We start from the raw sequence: 21,809 nt of genomic DNA on the forward strand, positions 1-21,809 counted from the left end.
AGTGTAGCCTAACTGCATATTAAGATTGACAACTGCTTATTCAAAATTTGATTTGTTTTAAAAGTACAGTATTGTATACCATAGAATTAAGTTACTTCTACCCTTGATCAAGGGACAGTTCAGAAAAACCAAGCTTCTCCATACATCTTAAAAAAAACCCCGAACCTGGCAAAAAAAGGAGAATAGAAAACACAGCAGCTTAGGAAATAACCCCCCTTCAAAGTGAAATTCTGTCATTTGAGCATGAGGACAATAGGAACCTGGAGTCACCACTGAAAAGCCTGCAGACAGAAGGAAATTATGGAGAAGAGCAAGGTGCCATGAAGTTTGGCTATTAGGAAAAAAACATGCTCAAGAACAGGAACTGTGCTACTGTCTCTTGTCTAAATCTTATCTACATGACCAGTGGTCTTGATATGGCCTCAAGTTGTTCGACACAACATAGAATTTACATTAGCAGCCAAGTAACTACCAACCAAGCTTTGTTTGTCAGGGTATCAGTATACAGAAGTTGTCCCATATTTCATAAACTGAAAATGAGCAAGACTCACAGTGTACTGCTGCTACCATACTAGGGACAGGTCCTACACACGGTGTGACAAAGACAAGGGATCAACAAATGAAACCCAAAAGCTGTTTTTCAGGCTAGTTATTAGATGGCAGCTGGGCTAGACTTTTAGAATCACTGTTTGAAATAGTAACCTTTCACAAGAGGTGGGAAGGTATGCTAGAAAGTCAGGAGAATTAATTGGAAAAAACCCTTGAGCTTAAACAGAAAAATCCTTAAGAGGCCACAGAGCAGGTAACTACATAACAGACCTTTAGACTTCCCACAACTTCCTTGAGACAATTCAATTTGTGAAATACAGGTACACCATATTACAAAGTCTTGAAGCCTTTTGACATGGAAATTTGATTTTAGATGTGGAGAAAAATTAGTGTCATCTGATGTCTGGTTTTATTAATGGCAAATACAGAGTTTCAAATCCTCTGCACCTCAGTTCATCAGACACATTATTTCCACACCCACTCAGGATACCTGGAAGATATAATGATCATGTCTGCTGGAAGATGTTGCCCATTGGTGACCTTCACAATATCGCCTACTGCTACCTGTTGAGTCAGGGGCAGGAGTACAGTAGCATGGAAAAGAAAAACAAACAGTTTGCTTGTCTGGAATGTTAGTTTGTTATTTTCTTTCACCCAGTCAAAAGAACTGCATCATGCATAGAACAGTTAGAGACAGTGCTTCTAGAAGCCAGCATACTTTCACTGCAAGTTAGGAAGTATCAAAGCCTTCCCTTTCCTGAAAAGTAAACAAATCTTTATACAAAAAATAGATACACTCAGTGGAAAGTGAATTTCTGTGGCCATTATCCAATTTTGATTTTTTTTCCTTTTAGTCTTGTTAAATTAAAAAAGGTGTCTTTAAACTTCACCATCTCAAAGTATGGAAACTTTCTCCTGGTGTTTCTCCATCTTACTTACCCAGTCACGACTATCATTTTCTTAGTCCTCATTAAGTGCACTCCTTTTACTAGTCACTAGCAAGGAGTATTGTCTCCACAGACAGAATCAACCAGTTCTTGCCTGACCTATAGTAACTGGAGATGTACATAGTTCTGACTTCCAGAACATTGGAGTTCCAGTACTCCAATACCTAAGAGTTTGGTACCTTTAAATGTGAGTCAAACATGCATGGGCCTTTCATTCCGAATAGTACTACTCTCGGAACAGTAAGCCAAGCCCACCTTATGAGTATCAGATTGCTTAGTACAAATGCACTCCTGAAAGTCTGAAGTGAGCTTAAAATATTTTTACCATACTATTTGATAAAAATTGAATCACATGGCATGTTTGAACTAGCAGATTCCTCTGATCCCACTTAAAAATTCCTGACCAATTTCAGCATCAAGAAAGATCACAAATCTGCCTTAAAGTAAACAAGATAGATAGTAAAGTACTTATCCCCAAACAATAAATGAATGCCCAGACAACATGCAGATGCAGCCACAGGCCAATGGAAAAACTGTTTAAGGGTATAGGAAAACCATATTCCAAGCTCAGCTTCAGCATCCTTACTACTACAGACATTGGCATTAGCCATCACAATCTTGGCAATCTTTAGTTTCCACTAGAGCCTAACACTTCAGGAGGACTTTTGAGGTAGCTCTCATGTCCCAGAGATCCCTCATTTATTAGTTAACAGAGCTAGTTTTGTTCTTGAAAAGGAATTCAAAGCCACAAGGAGACCAATACATTCAGATATATTTCAACAAGTTCTAGAAATAAAGCTCACCAGGTCCTGGCACAGGGCTTCACAAAAGTGAAGTCCCAAGTGCCTGAAGTGGCAGCAGGGCTTCTGTTCCTTGCTTGAGCAATCAGCTTACTAATTTGCCTCAAAATCTAAGAACATTTTTGCACAGGTAGCAAAACAAGCCTGTTAGACCTTCAGAAGAAGTAAAACATTGCAGTGAAAGTTACTCTTCTAGATATGGCCTAAAACCAAAAACACAGTTTGAACTCTGGAACGTAACTGCCCAAGGGAAAACACAACAGTTCATTAGCATTTGACTGAAACATAAAACTACAATTTGAAGATAAGGACTCATGTGCCTTGCTCAGGGCAGTTTTCATCATCACAACAGGAAGGATCCCTCCCACTCCAAGCCAGAAGGAATTCCTACAGTATAACACCAGTTCTAGGCCTTGGAATATATTTTGGTAAGAGTAACTCATGGATGTCTTCGTCTGCTCCCTCCCATCCCAAAATTTATTTACCTCTTTCCACATAATGTTCTGCCACATGCCATTTCTTAGAACTGGAAAGAAAGCTTGAAATTAGATTAGAACAAATAACCAAGGTTCAGACAAATTTCAAAACAACTTTATCAGCAATAGCAAGCATTAACCAGATTTGGAACTAAAACACACATCAGAAAAGTACTTTTCAGAAGCAGGGACCACACTCTTCTCCTCAGCTGCAGACATGTGCATCCAACAAAGAGGAAAAGTCTGCCCTTAGTATTTACACCATTTTCATCACCTGCAAGACAACAGTTGGTGGCCTCATTTCTTTCTGGCATCATTTCATACTATCCACAGGCTGGCAGTACTGCTACTTGTTCTGCAAATAACCTTCCTTAAAACAAAGGGCATTCTTGCTCCCTGCCAATCAATATCAAGAAGCATCTTTATGTATGATTTAACCAGCAAACTTTCACTTCTCATCTTTTACCTTGCATTTTAATATGTTTTAACTCTGACACCCAATTTCACTAGCATATCAATTGGCCCTTACAAGGCTGAGGCTTAGTCATCAAGTAGGCTCAAAGTCCTACTGAAAAGCAAAGACTAGCTTTGGCAATACAAAAATCCTAAATGCTCAAGTTCACATGGAAGCAAAAAAGAAAACAAGATACTGAAAATCAGCTTGCTTTCCACAGTGCCAGAGTCCTACAGTGCTGTCTTAACACACTCAGTGCTGTTCTACTCTGGAACATGTTTTTCCACCTAAAACATTCCTCTAGATGCTTCCAAACATGCTTAATACTACTTAGAGAGTAAGCTTTTTCTTTTAACCAAAAATAAAATTTTAAACAATATAGCAAATGACTTCTGAGTACCCAAACCCAGTCCAGGTCTGAGCACACCAAGTACACTTAAACTCAAACTCTTCACTGAAAGCAGCTGCTGACAGTTTTCAAAGATTTTCAAGAAGTCACCTATTGCACACCGCAAAAGTTGAAGAAGCCAGCCCCCTACTGCAGGGTTTTCTCCTCAGTTCTAAGCGATTCACATATATGGCTCATTTGAAAACCATAAATTCTCAGAACATAGAATTCTGCCATATGCAGCCTCAGCTGCCCTACTTGGGTTAGGCCACTCCACAAACAGGAATGCAGGATTTGTCAGAACAGATTCAGCACAAGAAACTCGTCCCTTGATTCCCATCCTCAGGCCACACACTGCAGCACTGAATCCTGGCATTTAATGCTACAGTGGAAGAATGACAGTGAAATAAACAAAAAATGAGTGGGCAGCAACAAAAGCACTGCTAGGGATCTAAATTGCTGAGCTTCCACCTATACAAATACATGCAGTTTAGGGGAAGAACAGTTTTCTTGCTCTCCTTGTTTCCCTCTTCTAAGCTGCACTGGAATTGAGCTCTTAGTTCAGAACTCAGAAAGCCTGAGCCCAGAATCCAAAGTGCAAAAGCCATGTATCTGCAGCCTTGACTCAAAATCCAAACCCTCAGCATCTCTTGTACCTTTACAAGTTCCCTGTTCCACCAGAACATTTGGAGAATTTTCAGAACCACCTTTTTCAGGACTGTTTGCTATTTACATGCAATGAACATATTTTGTGGCTTGAAGTACTTGGACCTCAGTCTTGAAGACATTTCATAAAACTTAACTTTTTCTGCTTACTGAAATCAATTTAACCAAGCTTCATCAAGCAACTCTACAAGCCAAAAACAAAGCTTCTGTTCAGTTCAGAAATGTTGGGGGTTCTATTTTGCACCTTCTACTCTGTTTAGCCTAGTTTTATAGAAGTAGTCCAAAGGATGGAAAAGACTGTCCTCTCCAAAATATTTAGAGGGATAAAATTGGTTAATTAATTGTCAAAAGCATTTGGTTAAAGTACATAAAAAAGACTATTCCTATTCAAAACCAGAGCTGCAATATAACCCTATCAAACTCTTTAAACCACACCTAGGTGTGAGGGGTCATTTGAAGAACTATTCCTCAAGGGCAAGCATTTCCCATCAGTCTTGTGCCACAGTTCACTAGGTCTGTGCTTCTGTACTATTTGACAGCATCCCATAAGGTATTAAACACTCATTCTGTAATTTGACAATGAGAGGATGAATACATCAAAACAATTACTACCAAGCTCTCTATATCTATGCAAAGTGTAGCTCAGGGGCTTCCCTTGGGATTACATTTAGTCTAGTCCCTAGATTGCATGTCATCTCCATACACACCACGTGAAGCCATCCACAACATGAAGCACTGGCTCAGAGCCTAACATGCTCCAGCTCTTAAGGGAGGTGTACATTGCTCTCTCAAAGAACTTCAGTTTCCACCGAAGGGAATTTAATTCCTACATACCAAAGCCACTCTGCAAAGCAAACCAATATTTTCAATAGAAATTTTAATACAGGAAACGTGCTTTGTATATACACTACTGCTCAAAACACTAGACAGGAAAATGAATGCAAAGCCTACACATAATGCTACTGAAGCATCTGGTCACTGCAGGCAGTGGAGCTCAGAACATAACCATGCAGACAGCAGATGTCTGTCTGAGTGGGTTGAACTGCCCTATGATGACTGCATTGTCGAGACCTCACCATGCTGTAAGAACCACCTAAAGACACATACAGAACCTAGGACTGAATCCCACCTTGATCGTAAATTAGCTTTTCATTCCTCTAAGTCTCAAGAATGAGCCTTTTCAACCTTCCTCTTAAGAAACAGGACAGAGCTTAAAGTATCATTTTGAAATTTGCATTTAGACTATTTTGTTCAGGTTTTAGTTTTTACATTTGAAAATAATTTTTCAAGTACTGAATTGCACTTAGCTCCATCAGACTTCCCCTGATGTGCTAGCATGTTCTCTAGCTACAAATGAATTACAACTGCTTGTGTGACTTGTGAAAAAGCAGTCTTTCATGCTGCCTATAACAAGGCCTGTTGTGCTACCTAAGTGCTAATTTCTCGTGACTACTAAGTAACATTCTTGAACTGGAAACATCTTCCTATACTGTTGTAAAGAAATAACCTTGAAGAACTTTTTGATGCTTACTAATACACAAAGAACCAACCTCTCAAGTACAACAGAAAAAAATAAAACCAAAAAACCCCAACACACTTAAAATATTCCTGCAAACATTGTGTCTCAACTGAAGCACAAAGCCAGCAGCTTTTTCTGTGTTCCTTTAAGTCTCTCTAGCTTTTTGAGACTTAAGTTAAACATGTTTGGGAAGAAGGGGCTCTACTCAGAGGCCAAGTCCATGTGCTTCCTGTTTCACTGGAGTATCTCCACAGAGGAGCATCAGAGGAGCTGTCCAGCACAGGGCCAGCCACACCCTGACTGCAGCACAGCCATCAGTATATTGTTCCTATTTCTACACAAGTTTTCAGTTCGTGATGAAAAAAATAAAAACGTCTTCAGATATTCAGCACTAAACAGCATCAATACATTGGGGACACAGGTAGGCACCCAGAGGACACGAGTTGTATTTATTCAGTGATACTATAGGAAAACAAATCCACAACGTCCCCAGAGTTTTACTATATTTTAAGGGCAGCAGAACCGATCAAAAAAAAAATTAACGTTTTCCGTGTTTTAAGGGTTTATTGGGGTTTTTGAGAAGAGAAAGTTTCTTGTGGGGTTTTTGTTCTGCTTGTTTTAAGATTTTTTTTTAAGAAAAATTAGGATAGAGTTTGGCAGGAGAGAAAACCAATTAGTTTTCTTGAAGGAGCTCAGAATAGTATAATCCTGGACATCCTTGAAATTAGATCAACTTATAATTTTTAATAATCTCCCTCCATGCCTTGCCTTCAAGTGTCACACTATCAGCATCAGCCTGAAACATTCAGTAGACTAAAAACTTGACATACCAGTAACTGCCTAGTCCAAAAAGACAGGCATTCCCCATCGTCATGGCTCTTTAAGCAATAGAGTTATTCAGAATCAAGTGCTTCAGCATTCAATATTTGCACTTCAAATATTTAACTTAAAGACTACTTAGTCTTACCTATTGTTTTCTTTTTATTCACAGCACTGTCTGCCTTATGCCTTTTCTGCAAGGAAACAAAACATTTCATTACACTTCAGATTTCATAACAGATTCCAAAGCTAGAAACACAATGAATTGCAAAATGATATACTGGATCACTTTTGCCTTTTTTAGCTATTTTTTTTAAAGCCACAAAGTTCATCTAACTCAAAATGGTTTTTAAAACAATATAACAGAACTTCCAAGTGAGAGTTCCTATATTGGATGTCAGGCTCCCATTTATATGAAACGCAAAAAAATGCTGCTTCCAAAACCTGTTTTTGAAAGCAAAAGGAACAATGATGAACAGTACACTCAGATGACAACTGCACCATATATTCTATGTGCTGCTTGCTTATACTGATTTCTAAATGACTTTGCTCATCACAATCTTGCAAAGCAGAAAGACCTCTTCACTATGAACAATACCCAAGCAAGTTAGTACATATTTGATCCAAAAGAGGTTGCTCTAAGGTACCTTGGCTCCTCCTGCGTTTTTACGAAACACTAAAAAGGCCACATCTGCCAGGACTCTACTGTGTCTTCCTAGCCAGACCTTTCTAATGAAAGTATGAATAAACAAGCTGGAAGAGGTAGAAACAAGTGTCCTTACTTCTCTTTCCTTATTCACCATCTAAAACTAACATAGCATACTGAAATAAATTAAGCATTGAAGTTCCCGTCCAGTTCAGAGCTTTGATGATTTGTTGCTGTTCAGGAATGTTCAGAATTCAGAGATGCAGCTGCTTTGTGGCATTTCATAGTTTTTGTGAAATCCTCTCTGTAGTAGTTTTAGGCTATGCCTTGAAAAATTTTTCACAGGTCTTTAACAAAAAGTGCTAAAATGTAAATAAACGACTGCTGGGTGTAAAAAGGAAAATAATGGTAAGTTCTAAACAATCCATAGGAGAGATAACCTACTTAAGCTAGTAATGTAAACAATCTTGCTCTCTTGGCTTCTTCACTCTGGGAGAGCCTAACTTGCTTCTGCTCGACCCTGGCTGTACTGCTTTGCTGTGACTGGTATTAACAACTTCTCTGATCTTTGTCTTGTCCCTTATTGCATACAGGGCAGTAAGGGGGGGGGGGGCAAGGAAGGGAGAAGCTGTTGCAGCTCCCCTGGCCTTTGGCCAGGGGATTTTTGTGCTGTTTACCAATTGTAAATACCTGTACATATAGTATATTTGTACATACTTGTTGCATTCTATTGTAGATTGTAGTTTTGCTTGTAAGTATAGCTTCATTTGCTTCCAACTGAGCTGGTCTGGCAAAATTTAACATTCAGGGTAGGGAGGGGATTTCCAACCCACCACACTGTCTGTAGGACAGCCTTCTCCATAATCATACTTACATAGTCTTCTATGATTTCTTTGATGCCAGCAACTGTTAAAATAAACAGCAATGGCACCAAGGTGGTATATCTTCCTGTTGGAGAGACATCTGGAATTTGCTGTGAACAGAGGGAGAAGATACAGTCGTTCGGTATTTGTGTTTAAATTTATTTTCCAGGGAACTGAGAACTTCATGCAAAGCTCTCAGAATACAGAAAAGAGCTTTCCCATTTGATCCTGACTGACACCCTACTTCTGCAGGCAAATTACATGATTAACCCTGAAGCAGTGATTATCTAGACTATTTAACAGCAGCTTCACACATGCTTTTCTCAGTATGATGACCAACTCCATATTTCAGGATATTGCTTTTTTGTTTTCCTTATTAAGAATAAAAGTAGCTCAATTTCACAAACTACACTGAAAAAATCTAAGTTGCCTTCTAGTTTCAAAGTACACATCCAATTAAAATTATTAAAATATGTTCAATATTTTCTTTGAAGTTAACAACTAAACTTTTTCTACATTACAATTTCATTTATAACCAAAGCAAACCAATAAAGCAATACCTGCAGTAAGGCAATGAAGAGGAAGAATGCATTTGCAGCTTTTCTTATCTGCTCATACAGGAATCGAGGTAGAAATGTCACCACACTGTACTTGGCTGTGCTGCAGGTTAGAAGATTTTTATTTTAGTACTTCATTGGAATACGAGACAGATTATGACCAATAAAAAAAACATTTCAAGCAGGTTTCTAAAAGTAGTTAGAAAGTAGTTTAAAGAAAAATCACATAGTAAAGACATACGGCACATGGAGGAATTGACTTGCCTTGGTTATGAGGAAGAGCTGTACCAAACAAGAGGTACCACACTAACCCAGAAGGCTGACAGTCCCAATTTAATCACTGATATTTTTGTCATTGGATGAACTATCAATCCAAACTTTAGCACCATGGAGAAGCAATCCTTCACCTCATTTGATGAAGTGCTTACTCCTCATCAAAACATGTAGTTTAAGTGTTAGGGGAGGCAGTGTTAAATATGGAAGAAGTCAGAAAAGCTCCACTGCTATTTTTAAAATGCCTCATTTCCTGGTTCAGAACCACTCTACCCTCAGTTATGAATGGTCCTTCAAAACCACTCTATGCTAAGTTATGATTCGTCCTTCAAAAAATAAATGTTTTTTTCAGGTAAATGTTTTCCGGATAGTTTCACTGAATAGTTGTATTACTATATTTTTAATCTTAAAACAAAAATTATACCACACTAACTAGTCTTAATCTACATAATTTCTTGTCTTCCTCACAGCAAATTCATGATGGCCATGAATACAACTCTAGAAAAAAAAGTGTCCAAGATGATCAGGTCAGAATCAGTGGGTAAGTTAAAAAAACAAAACAAACAAACAAACAAACAAAAAAAAAAAATCAAACAACAACTAAGATCCCATCTTATCACCTAGATTCCTCTTCAAGCAACTAAGTCTGAGGCAAATCAGTTACTACTTTAACTGGCCCTCTAAGGCAACATGACACGATTTCTAGCACTACATGACACGATTTCTAGATCCTACTGCTGCTACTGCTCAGCAGAATCCTGTATTCAAACACTCAGGGTGATATTTCACAGAAATTTCAGACTACAACACCGGCAACTGAGTTAAAACCAGCATCCAAGTTTAATGCCTGTAGCAACATAGATTTATTGTATAAATGAAGTTACTTCCCTGAAATGCTAATCATTTCTTCCAGCTGTATTTCTTTCTTTGAAGCCACATCTACTTTGTCTCACATGTAATAACCTTCCTTCAATACAGAAAATAATTAAACTTAAGTCTCAGAAGTACCTTGTGACTTGCAAAAATATGGGTTAATCGAGTTAACAGTTTAGGCTTACAAATGAACTCCCCAAGCAATATTAATTACAAATTAAGCACTGACAGATTTTCATATCAAAATCCCCCTGGACACCACACTGCTATGACTATAATAAACCAAGAATTTGTCTGATTGCCACCAAGCTGAAACATTAAGAGGATTCTACCATTTACCAGCTTTGCAGCTAACCAGGACAATCAATATTCTTATTCTAATGATCATGTTAATGCCAACACAATAAGGCTCTTTTGTATGAGCATTATGGTTACTAAGTCACTCCATGTACTCTGTTGCTTAAGTAACATGACAGATGTCTACAGAAAATAGGTACAGCTCTAATTAGAGATGGGCACATTCAGCTGTTACCATGGACCAGGAGCAGTGTATGTGTATTCATAGTGTATGTATAGTATCAGGAGACAGAACAAGAGGAAATGGTCTGAAATTGTGCCAGGGAGATTTAGATTGGATAACACAAAACATTGCTTTAAGGAAAGAGTAGTCAGGTGTTGGAAAAGATTCCCAGGGAGGTAGAGTCACCATCCCTGGAAATGTTCAAAAAATATGTGGATGTGGCACTTGAGGACATGGTGGTCTTACATTTACAGCTGGACTCAATGATCTTAGAGGTCTTTTCCAAATGAAAGAACTCTATGATTCTATAAACAAGCAAGCACATATTACCCAAGAAGAAATCTCTTTGTGAAAAGCTAATACTTAAAGCAGGAGAATTCGATTAATTTCACCCTGAAGAATAGCTCTCCAAAGAACAAATACCACGCTTTTCAAGTCTTAAAAAGCTTTGTGCTCCCTCCCAACAGATAAATTCACTGTAAAGAACCTCAGGATAATCAAAGCCTCAAGAAACGTTGTCCACAGGAGAACAAGCAGAAAACTCAGGCAGCTTGCTCATAACACAATCTTGGTTACTAAAGCTGAGTATCTGCAAAGGTTAGCCCTCTGACCAGCCCCAGTCAGAGCCATCTATCAATTAAGGAAGCACCTAGTGCCCAGATGCAAAAACACCATGGCTGCAGCTGGCAGAGCAGGTTGTAGCAGAGAGAAGAGGGAAACATGTGAAGAAAAAGTAACAAACTGTTTTTTTCCTAAAGCCATAGCAGTTAACTACACAAACCTTGCTTAACTACACAAGTTTGGCATTTAAACAGGTGTGCAAATGGTACAAGAGATACCTCCTCTGTATCCGCAACTTACTTTAAGTCATGTTCTAAATTACACCACTGTGTAGGTCAGGAGAAATACTACTAAACCATGATTTTTCTGAAAGCAATCACTTTATAATTTCAAAAAACATTAGTGTCATTTGCATACCTTAGCTCACTGACATGCAAATGAAGTACCATGAATCAGTTATTTTGGGTAATAATAACAAAAAAGCAGCAAACCATTGCACTGAAAAACTCCATCAACATGGAATTTTTGTCTTGACAGCTTCCATTAGTTGCCACTTACCCATTTCCCCAACACTTCTCAAAAATTTAAGTTTTACTTTGTTGAATCATCCTTGAGCAGGTAAATGCTGACAGTAAGACAGAGTGGTTACTCCCTTAAGAAGTGTGCACGTGCTGGCAACATGCAGCTGAACATAGCTCTACAGTTGCCCAGTCAGCTATCTAAAGTACTTCCATCCTTCAAGAATTCTGATTGAGAACTCTCAGATTAACTCCACCTTCAGGCTAACCATTAAAAACCCTACAAACAAAAAATACACCACAACAGGCCCTCACTGAGACATGTGGTCCCATTTCCACAGGCAGTAAGTACAACTAACCATCCTTTTCTACACAGCATTCACCCACAGCTCTTCATTTCACAGTTCACACACTTGAAATACTCTCTAATCCAAGAGCTGAAGGATGAATACTGCTTGATGTTAGTGCTTTTCACACATATCCATTCACAGGAACAGTCACTAAGAAAGCCAGACACAGACACCTGAAACACTGCAGAGTGGCTGGGTGACTTAAGTGAATGTTAAGGCCTTGAATTCTTGTCTCACCAAGCAGGCACTGTTTCCATTAACATGCACAAAAAAATCAGATGCCCTGTTCAGAGAGAAGGAAAAAAAATAACAAGATTTGAATTGGTGTATGCTAAGGGAGGCACAGCAGCAATCTTGATGTATTTCCAGTTCTATTGTACTATATTAACAGAAAACACAACAAGCAGTTATTATGCTGTGTACAGAGAAAGCTCAATCACAGCAATGTCTTACCAACAACGCTGCAATGCAGAACACTGGCTAGGCTGTTACAAATGCAAGCATCACAAACAAGACTCTCAGCCGCTATATGCATGTAACAAATGAAAAGATCATCTCCAAAATGTTAGGGGTTGGAAGGGACCTTGGAACACCTAGTCCAACCTCCCCTGCCACAGCAGGATCCTCTAGAGTAGGTCACAGAGGCATGCATCCAGGTGGGTTTTGGATGTGTCTAGAGGAAGAGACTCCACAACCTCTCTGGGCAGCCTGTGCCAGTGTTCTGCCACCCTCTCAAGGAAAACGTTTTTCCTTATCTTTTAGCAGAACCTCCTATGTTCCAGCTTGCACCCATCACCCCTTGGCTCTATCATTGAACATCACTGAGAAGAGCCTGGCTCCTACCTCCTGACACTCCCCCTTCACATATTTATAAATGTTAATGAGGTCACTCCTCAATCTCCTCCTCTTGAAGAAAAGGACACCCAGCTTCCTCAGCCTTTCCTCATAAGGGAGATGTTCCACTCCCCTAATCATCTTTGTGGCTCTGCGATAGACCCATTCAAGGAGTTCCCTGTCCTTAAACTGAGGGGTCCAAAACTGGACACAGTACTCCAGATGCAGCATCACCAGGGCAGAGTAGAAAAGAAGATGGTGTATTTTTGATCATGACATTTTCTGAAGAAGCAAAAATCAGCTCTTTATGAATTCTCCAAGGAACACATGATTAATTCTTAGAAGAAGTAACTACTTCTGTGCCTCTGCAATGATTATTAGTCAGCTGGAAACTAAACAACCTGTGTTTCTTACAGCAGACAATTTCTGCCTGAACCAATGGGATTTTATCAAAGAGACTCACTCTGTCAGATTACTACAGTTCCTGCAGAGGAAGACTCCAGCCCGTAAGGGTTTCACTGCTCTGTACACAGCCTGCATGCTTCCACCAGCTAAAAAAAGGCTAGGTGGTGCTTAAGTACTCTGAGAAGCCTGACACAGACTGAGCTTTAGTTAAGATAGAAGAGTATAAAAGGAGTAAGACTTGCTCTTGCACAGTAAAAAATGCAAGACTTGAATCCTATAAGATACTATTGCTCAAAGGTTGTCAGAAAACAACCAAAAGCCATCACATTTGAATGCGTCATGCAGCTCTGGAGTGAAACCATCCACAATCCAAGTGCCTGTTTTGTTCCCATCTTTTCCTGCACTCCCCTAGAGTTTCTCTGTAACTGCAATGACATCTTACACAAGTTCATATCAAAAGATAAAAACAAGTCACAACTGTTTAAAGGACATTCTTCTGTCTAGTCACTAAAGCATCAAATAGTGAAAGATTTCCCGACAAAGCTGTTGAAAGACTGTAGAGAAGGGACAAACCTATTGTCCTAAATTATTTACACAGACAAACCATTTGGGGGCATCCATTTGAGCTTCATCAGAAAACACTTCTAAAAGCTTAAAAATAAAGTGCTCACTAACTTGTGAAGACTCTTAGCAGTTGGACAGTTTACATCTCAAGAATCTCACCATTTCCCCACATTTCTCTGTGCAAGAATTCCTTCATTTATACAATAATCAAGTAAAGGTACCACTGTATTTAGAAGACTTGATCTTCGCCTCCTCTGTAACAGAAAAAAATGATTATATCTTACAATCTGAGCCCTTCTCATCTTTGTATAATTTGGGAAGAATGGTTTGGGTCTGCTGTATTAAGACTGAAGCTCAATTCAAGGCTTCATATATCAATTAAAAAAAAAAAAGAAAGAAGCAGACAGATGTCAGCTAGAACAACAGCCACTGAGGTTTAAGAGTGTTTTTCCAAGAAGGAAATGCAAATTGGCACAGACATCTCAAATACATCCTTTTATCTATTGCTCACTAGCACGACATATTATTAGTGTTGTGTCTTACACCAATACCTAATGAAATGGCAGGGTGGTAAGTGCAATACTTATTACCACTGCTTCTGCTGGCAAGTAGTGGTATCTACCCTAATGCCAAAGTTCCTTTTCAGGAGCGAGATCTTTAGGCTGACAAATCTATCTGCACTTCCTTAGAAGCTGCATCAGCAACAAGCTTATCTTGAAGTGCTTCACACTTCGGTTCTTATCTTTGCATAGACCCTTGTTAAGACAAAAGTACGTGAGAATGCCTTATGATCAGCTGCCCACTGAAGCATGACAGTATAACTATTACTCTCTAGTTCAGCAAGATCAACTCCTAACTGCATAAGGATTTTTCAGAATTTCTAACCTTCTGTGTCTTGTGTCGAATTGCTCCAGTATCAACAAGACTTCTGCCACACACGCAGACAGTGAAAGACTGGACAAGCCCATGTTAACCATGTGGCCAAAGCAAGTTTTATTACTTCTACTAGAAAGGCCTCCTACTGCCTCCTATGCAGCGCTCGTGGCAGTCATAATACAGAGCAGGCATTAGCATAACTGGTTATGCTCAGCTTAACCTGAAAACAAGACCTTGTGGTCACATTTAACAGAAGGGGTAACGTTTTTGCTTCCAAACTCTGTACCCTGGAGGCTGTTCCTAAAGCAGGTAAACAGAGAAGGCCTTTCCATTTGTTCTCTATTCAGGCAATCCCTACAGAAAAGGGAACAGACTCCTGGCTGGTTTTCCGGTAACAAACACATTAGACAAAGGACTGCTTAGAAGCAGCATTGAAAGCTCTGTAGGCAAGGTATTGTTTCAGCATGCTGCAATACTGACAGGTCATCACTATAGAAATACACCCTTGCTTTTCATTAGTCCTGCTGACAAGTACAGCTCAGTAAAGGGCAGACACTGGAACAGTTAACCTAGAAACACTGTCTAAACAAGGAAGTTTAGTAACAGCTATGTACTATCTAAACCCAAATTATGCTTCACAATAAACAGAAACACACCAAGAAAAACAAAAAGCCACAAGTCAGCTAGCCGTCTAAAAGCCACAGTGCTAACTTCAGTTTAAAAGCCATTATTTAATTTCAAATGATGCCACAACTTAACCACCTACTGTTCTAGGGACAAGCAAGGGGGTGATCAAAGAAATGAATACTTGCTTTTCCCTTAAATAACTTTACAATCCACAGAAACTACATGAAAAGCAGTTAGAGTCCTTGAGTTCTGCCTCAGTCAGCTTAAGAGAACTTCTTACTCTTCTACCCTTTTCTAAGGGCCACCAGTAGTCACAGTGAGGTCTGTAGCATAAGGTCATATATATATGAGTATCAACAGTAGGAGATCCACCTCTAAGTGAAGACATCTGGTTTGACTCCACTACACAAAGAATCACAAAAAAAAATTAATCACTTCTTGTTCACGTCTTTCTTTGTATAGAGATCAACAGCAGAAGCCTAAGTAGAAACAAAGAAATACACACTGAATATGGGCCAGTATTTACAACAAATACAGAAGTCAGACTGCATTTAAGCTTTGCCTCTTTTGTCTGAAAGTTACAAAAGGGTGTAGAAAAGCAGTTTACTTCCCCTGCTGTGTTGCTATTGCTGATATATAAAATCTATGAAGATAAAAAAACAACAACAAAAAACCCCACACCCAAAAAAACAACACTGACAACCTGAAGTAAAACTTCAGGATGCCACAGAGCAAACCATAAAGCAGGCAGAAGGGCACTAAAACTCCTTCTAGGCAAAATTCAACTGCCCAGGGAGTCTGGCCTAAGGAGCAGCCTACTAAGACCAAAAGATGCAGCAACTTCAAACATATTAGCAGAATCTGTGAAGACATCAATTCCAGGCACATAATAGTGGCCATGTTTAGTGAATTTTGATGGCTAAAATTTTTTCTATAGATGTTCCAAGTTTTTTTCATTGTGATAGATTACAATATCAGCAACAGCTGCAGTGCAGGAAAATTAAGTTTTTACTTATTTACCAGTATGTAGTACCGAGTATTACTTTTCAGTTAAGAGCAGTATCTACTCAGAACTAAAGAGTTAAGTAATTGATTTAATACGTGATTACACTTACACCATTCAGAATATAGCAAAACATTCCTTCCCTGAAGAATTCCAAAATGCTTTTCTGCAGTCAGGCAGGTGATCTGTTCACATGACAACAGAAGAGATTTCCAAAAGGAGTACAAACACTAGTAGTACAAATGACCACAGTGTCTGAATTCTACCAGAAGCAAATCAAACACAAGAAGGGACAGTCCTACCTAAACAGCAAAGGTACACTTTAATTCAAGAGAAATGCTGGTCTACAGCACTAAGTGCAGGTGCATGTACTTGCACATAGATCACTGCTCACATTTTCAGCTGCAGATTATAATATCCAGCTCAGAATATTCATATTACAAGTGTCAATACTAATTGCTAGTGATACCAGCAACTCATGTTTCAGTAGCAGGGACTGAAGCATGAGAACCTCCACACATTCAAAATGCAGTTCTACAAATTCTTTGAACACCTCCAGGGATAACGACTCCACCACTTCCCTGGACAGCTTGTTTCAATGCCTCACCATTCTTTACGTGAAGAAATTCTTCCTAATATCCAACCTAAACCTCCCCTGGTGCAACTTGAGGCTGTTTCCTCTTGTCCTATCATTAGTTACCTTGAAGAAGGGAACAACACCCACCTCACTTGGACCTCCTTTCATACATATAAAAGCATTCTCACTTTAAGCAAAACAGACCACTCTTCATTGAGTATACCTTTAGAAAAGTATGCATGCCATTAGTTTGATGATCTCAGATGTATTGACACAGCATTCAAACCCCTATTATCACACCCCAGCTGTATCCCTGTGTTTCTACAAGACAATAGGCAAAGTTTGCTTTCAGAACCAATAAACCACTTAATTCACCCCCAAACCCACCATTGAGGTAATCATTTAAATCAAACCTAGTAATCAAGAGCTACATGTTAAGCAATTGGGTAAGCTGGGTCAAAAACCAGAAATCAAACAACTGAAGAATCAACACTACCAGACAAGCTGGCACTTATGCTAAAGATGTATTTTCACACTGCACTGATCCACTAGGTAACCAGTGTACAAACTACCAAATTGACCCAACAGCAGAGTTGGAGCTTTGAAACATTAACCATCCACTACTACGAGTTTCACACCTAAATCAGAAGTTGAAGTACTACCTTTTACAACTGCAAAGAAAACTTTTCCCACAGCACACTGATGGAAGGGAGGAAAACATGCTGGCTGAGTCTCTGCAGAAGCTTGACAATCTCACACTGTCTTCTGTTTAGGGATGTCTTAGGTTTATTGACAACTGTCAGCAGACTTCAAGCCCTAAAGGTAGAATGAGTACGAGTAAGATGGTGATGGTTAAGAATGAGTACGAGTGGATCATAATTATTGGTTCAGCAACAGAGTTGTGTATAGAATGGCTGAAAGCTTTCAGGAACTGTGTGCATTAAGTCCAGAAAGAAATGAAAGAAACACTCCAATCAGATATTTATGTTTCTGATATTGAACAAGTCAAAACAGGTACTAGTTAACTCTCATAAAAGCAAACATACTACACACAACTACAGCTGTGCGTGTTGGATAAAGAAGTTACTTGGTTTTCCATTTTTTGTATTTCAAAACTTAAAATGCTTCAGCTTAAAATGAAAGGTCATTTACCTTTTATTAAAAGGTCCCAAGTTTTTCAAAGTGAACATAGTAGGGATTAAAATGGCTTCAAATGCAGGTAGAAGAGATGTTTTTACAAAAGGAGCTATGAATGCAGTGGTGACAAAGGACAAAGCTAAGTCCAGCCTAAAAAAGCTTTACAGCACCAGGTTTTGCAATTGTGATGAAGTTTGAAAAGCATTTAAAAAAACCCCACTGCTCTACAAGTTATCATAATCTCACTTATTTACACCAGGAAGCCTGGCAAAGAGGAAACAGTTCTCCCTTTTACATCCTGAAACTTTTATACTTTTCCCAGTCGAAGCACCAGTGCCATCTTGCCATGCATTTAGCTTTGCAACAGCACAATATATTAGTTCAGCATGGTATTCCACAACATTAACAACTCTAATTTGTCCAAAAATAAAAAATATTGTATTTACCACTTCTTCCTTTTCCTCCCACAAACATACATATGAATTCACTTTTAATAGTGCTTCTCCCCTCAAAAAAGTTTGAAATATTGAGATGCTTAGAATACCTTAAATGAAAAGCCACATCTTGCCCCACCTTACACATCTCTATTTCTTCTTGTATTTTGCTTAGTTTCGAGCAAACTATTCCACACTACCCTGGAATTTACAAAACTTCCTATGAACATTCAAAAAAGCTCACTGTTGTTCACAGAATCCTTGATGACTACCCAAAAGGTGACAGTCAAACCTCACATAATTTACAAAAAAGTGTTTTATTATCTTCAGTTCAACTCTCCATAAGAGCTTAAGTACAGGTGTTTCATCTGCTTAAATAATGCCTTGCACTGTAACACACTGCTGTTCCCCTTTGGAGACAGCACATCTTCAAACCCAATGGTACTGAGAAATCCAGAAGCTGAACACAGTAAGCAGGAAAGTCTAAGGGCAAGACAGCACTGCAGTTCCTCAAGAGAAACTCATATTCATGTAAGCAAGTGAGATAAATAAACCACCACTCACTCCACACAAGGCATCCTTACTTAAGACATTAGGAGTTCAAGTCACCTTTGCCTTCATCCTCACTGGGCTAAAGGGAAAAAAGCTAATCCAAAGGACAGAGAAAGCACAGTAAAAGCCTGTTACCCTTTTGAAAGTCAGGGAGATCAAAGCTTTCTTACTAAGCAGCAGTAAATTTTCATAAAGGAAACTTGATTTCCAAGTGACACTAAGGAGCTAACATCTCTAACCAGTTAATGCAAGCATCTCTGCTTTCCCATTATACTACCTGCATTTTCTCCTGTCCCTCACATACCAATATACTTTGTAACTCAAGCTGCCCTTGTCAGGAGGCAAAGCTTAAAAAACAGCTGTTGAAAAAACTTCTACAGCTACCAAGGGATGGCTTTCAGATAGTAAGTTAGACACAACAGCTCCCAGATATTGCTATCAGGAACAAGTTCTTGGTAGCAGAATCACACACTACTTTTTCATAAAACATTAGAACAGAGTTAGTTCAGGAAAGCCTCAACTACAAAGTCTGCCAACTATTTACTCCCTGAAGTAGCCTATCCACAGAAAACAGTCAAACTCAGCTCACAGTAAGAAACAACAAATTGAGAAAACATCCAATGATGCTGCCCACATAAAAATACCAAAATAAAGAAAACCTGTCATTTTAACATCTCCTAAACCATAGACTTTCGTAGGAAAGTATTCAAGAACTGAAAAGTGAGGTGGAAAACCCTGTATAAGTAAGTTGCTGCACTACCTGGCACACAAGCCTCCTTCCAGAGAATATTCTCAGAATTGTCCTTGATAATACACACAGTAAATCACCTAATGGAAATCATCATTTTCATAGAATATAATAGCCCTGTTTCCATAAAGGCACTCGTTCAAACCATTCTCTGAACAACCACCCAAACATCTGCATTAACAAACAGAAATCCACTAACATTCCTCCTTAGTCATGACAGAAGCCATCTGTTCACCTAGCCAACCCAAGGCAAGTGTGTCAAATCTTATGCATCCTTGCATTGCGTGTTTCAATGCACATCTTTTGAGCTCCCAAACCGCAATAACATGTCATTAATCACACATACGTGAGTCTTAAACACATCCCTACAATGAAAGGCTCCGAATGACAAAAGAAATTCCTGCCGATCTTCAGTTAAAGAACACAAGTGGGCTATACCTAGTATGTACAGGGATGTGACTTTGTAAACTCTGTAGCTTTTCTTGTCCTGTGTGACTTTTTCATTTCTTTTCTATTCTAGGATTTCTTTTATACTTAGTCTAGATATTCTTAGAACTGGATGCTAATTTTTAAGAGAACATCTCATGGAGTTAACATTGTGGATTCTATCCAAATGACACACTGATGTTTTCATGGATTAGCCCTTGTATCCAGGGGTACTACATTACATCCCATTATTTCAAAATTCAGTGGCCCTACTGAAGCAAAGACCTTTTCACACACCATACCCACACAGCTCTGAGCTCCCTGATCTCCCTACTACTGATAGAAGCAGCCTGCCCCTTACTGCCGCTGGATCCCTCGTTGCCGCTGCTCCCCCGTACCACTGACCAGACCCTGGTGCCACTGCAGCCAACAAATCCGTCGTCGGAGACAACTCACTGTGCTGGAACCAGGGCAGGGCAGGGACAAGAGGCAGAGCGGAGGACCACAGCCCTCCCTGTCCATGGCTAGCAGTGAGCAGGCTGCCGCCTGGGAGGGGAGAAGTGGGGCTGCTCCATACCTGACCCAGTTGTCGCGGAACTTGCTCTGCTGAGGCTGGTTCAAGTAAATGGTGCGGGCTGGTGCCTCGTCCAGATCCGCCGAGGACGTGGCTCCGGACATCTCATCATCCGCCTTCTTATAGCCCGAGGGGGAACAGACCGGTCCTGCAGGGAGAGCGCAAACAGGAGGCTGTCAGAGAGGGGTCGCACCCGCCAGAGCCGGGCGGGCAGCTCCCGGGGCAGCTGCAACTCCCGGCGGGGGCACGCCGCGAAGGGGGCCGGGGCCAGGGCTGGGCAGCGGCTGTGAGCAATTCCCCCGCGGTCCTTACCACGGCAGAGGTCGATAAATAATGGATAGCCGGGGAGGGGGAGGCGAGACTCGCCCGAAGCCAGCTGCCAGAAGAAGAGAGCCGAGGCCCATGCCCCCCGCCCCGCCCCACGGCCGCGGGGAGGGGCGCAGACCCCGCACCGCCCCCGGGAGCGCCGCGCCCGCCCCGGCAGCCCCGCTACCGCCTGTGGCGAGCGGGCACCGCCCAGCTGTCACCGAGAGCCGGTCGCTGGAGGCTAAGGGGTTGGCGACGGGGGATTCACCACCTCCACACGTCGCAGCTTGGCTTGCGGGGCAGCCTACGATGTGGCGGGGTACCGCCGGCAGTCTGCGGCGCCCACCGCACCGCCGCGGAGCTCCAGGCCCCTCGGTTCTCGGGTGCTACCTGCCCGCAGGCATCCCACTCGTCCGAGTTCAAATCCACATGCAACGCATCGCAGCCTGACCCGGGCCTCGCCGAGGCCCCCACGAAGCACGGCCAGGTACATGCGCGTCTGCCCAGCAAGCTACCTTCTGCCACTTGCCAATATCCCCTGCAGCACGGCCAGGCCGGGGGCTGGCTGCAGAGTTGGTACTCCGAGAGAAGACTCAGCTTTAGACTGAAATGAACAAAACCCGCTTTGCTTCGTACCTACAACTTCAAAACTGAAATCTTTGACTTGATTTTCACCTCCAACTGGTCTGGAGTAAATTTACTCCTAGGAAACATTGTTTAGGTTTCTTTTTAAAGAAAGCCAAAATAGAAGGTAATGGAGGTAGCATTTCCTCCATCAAGCTTCCAAGTCTTACGAAAATTGCTGGAGTCAGATTTATTGCTTTTCCCTTCTATTCTGAGCCAAGGACATGCTTAACATTACTTGAGCTGTACATACATTAGAATATCAGCATATGAAATGTGCTATGGGTTTACTAAGGCAGCACAGGCGGCTCTAGGCAAGAATAAGGCATCATGTTTCATAGGA

General features: G+C 40.5%; 1 protein-coding gene across 1 annotated transcript in view; it reads right to left on the reverse strand.

The window, feature by feature from the left end:
- ATP8A2 (ATPase phospholipid transporting 8A2) overlaps window positions 1–20,676 on the reverse strand; it is a 293,926-nt gene extending 273,250 nt beyond the window's left edge. The window contains exons 1-6 of the mRNA XM_054386416.1: window positions 20,540–20,676; window positions 8,688–8,787; window positions 8,139–8,237; window positions 6,767–6,812; window positions 2,782–2,822; window positions 1,040–1,113 (exon numbers count right to left, since the gene is read on the reverse strand). Coding sequence (XP_054242391.1) covers window positions 1,040–1,113; window positions 2,782–2,822; window positions 6,767–6,812; window positions 8,139–8,237; window positions 8,688–8,787; window positions 20,540–20,640 — 461 coding nt within the window. The 5' untranslated portion in view covers window positions 20,641–20,676. The remainder of the gene's footprint in view (window positions 1–1,039; window positions 1,114–2,781; window positions 2,823–6,766; window positions 6,813–8,138; window positions 8,238–8,687; window positions 8,788–20,539) is intronic.
- Window positions 20,677–21,809: the final 1,133 nt, after the last annotated feature.

This window comes from Indicator indicator, chromosome 1 (genome assembly GCF_027791375.1).
Source record: "Indicator indicator isolate 239-I01 chromosome 1, UM_Iind_1.1, whole genome shotgun sequence".
Classification (NCBI taxonomy): domain Eukaryota; kingdom Metazoa; phylum Chordata; class Aves; order Piciformes; family Indicatoridae; genus Indicator; species Indicator indicator.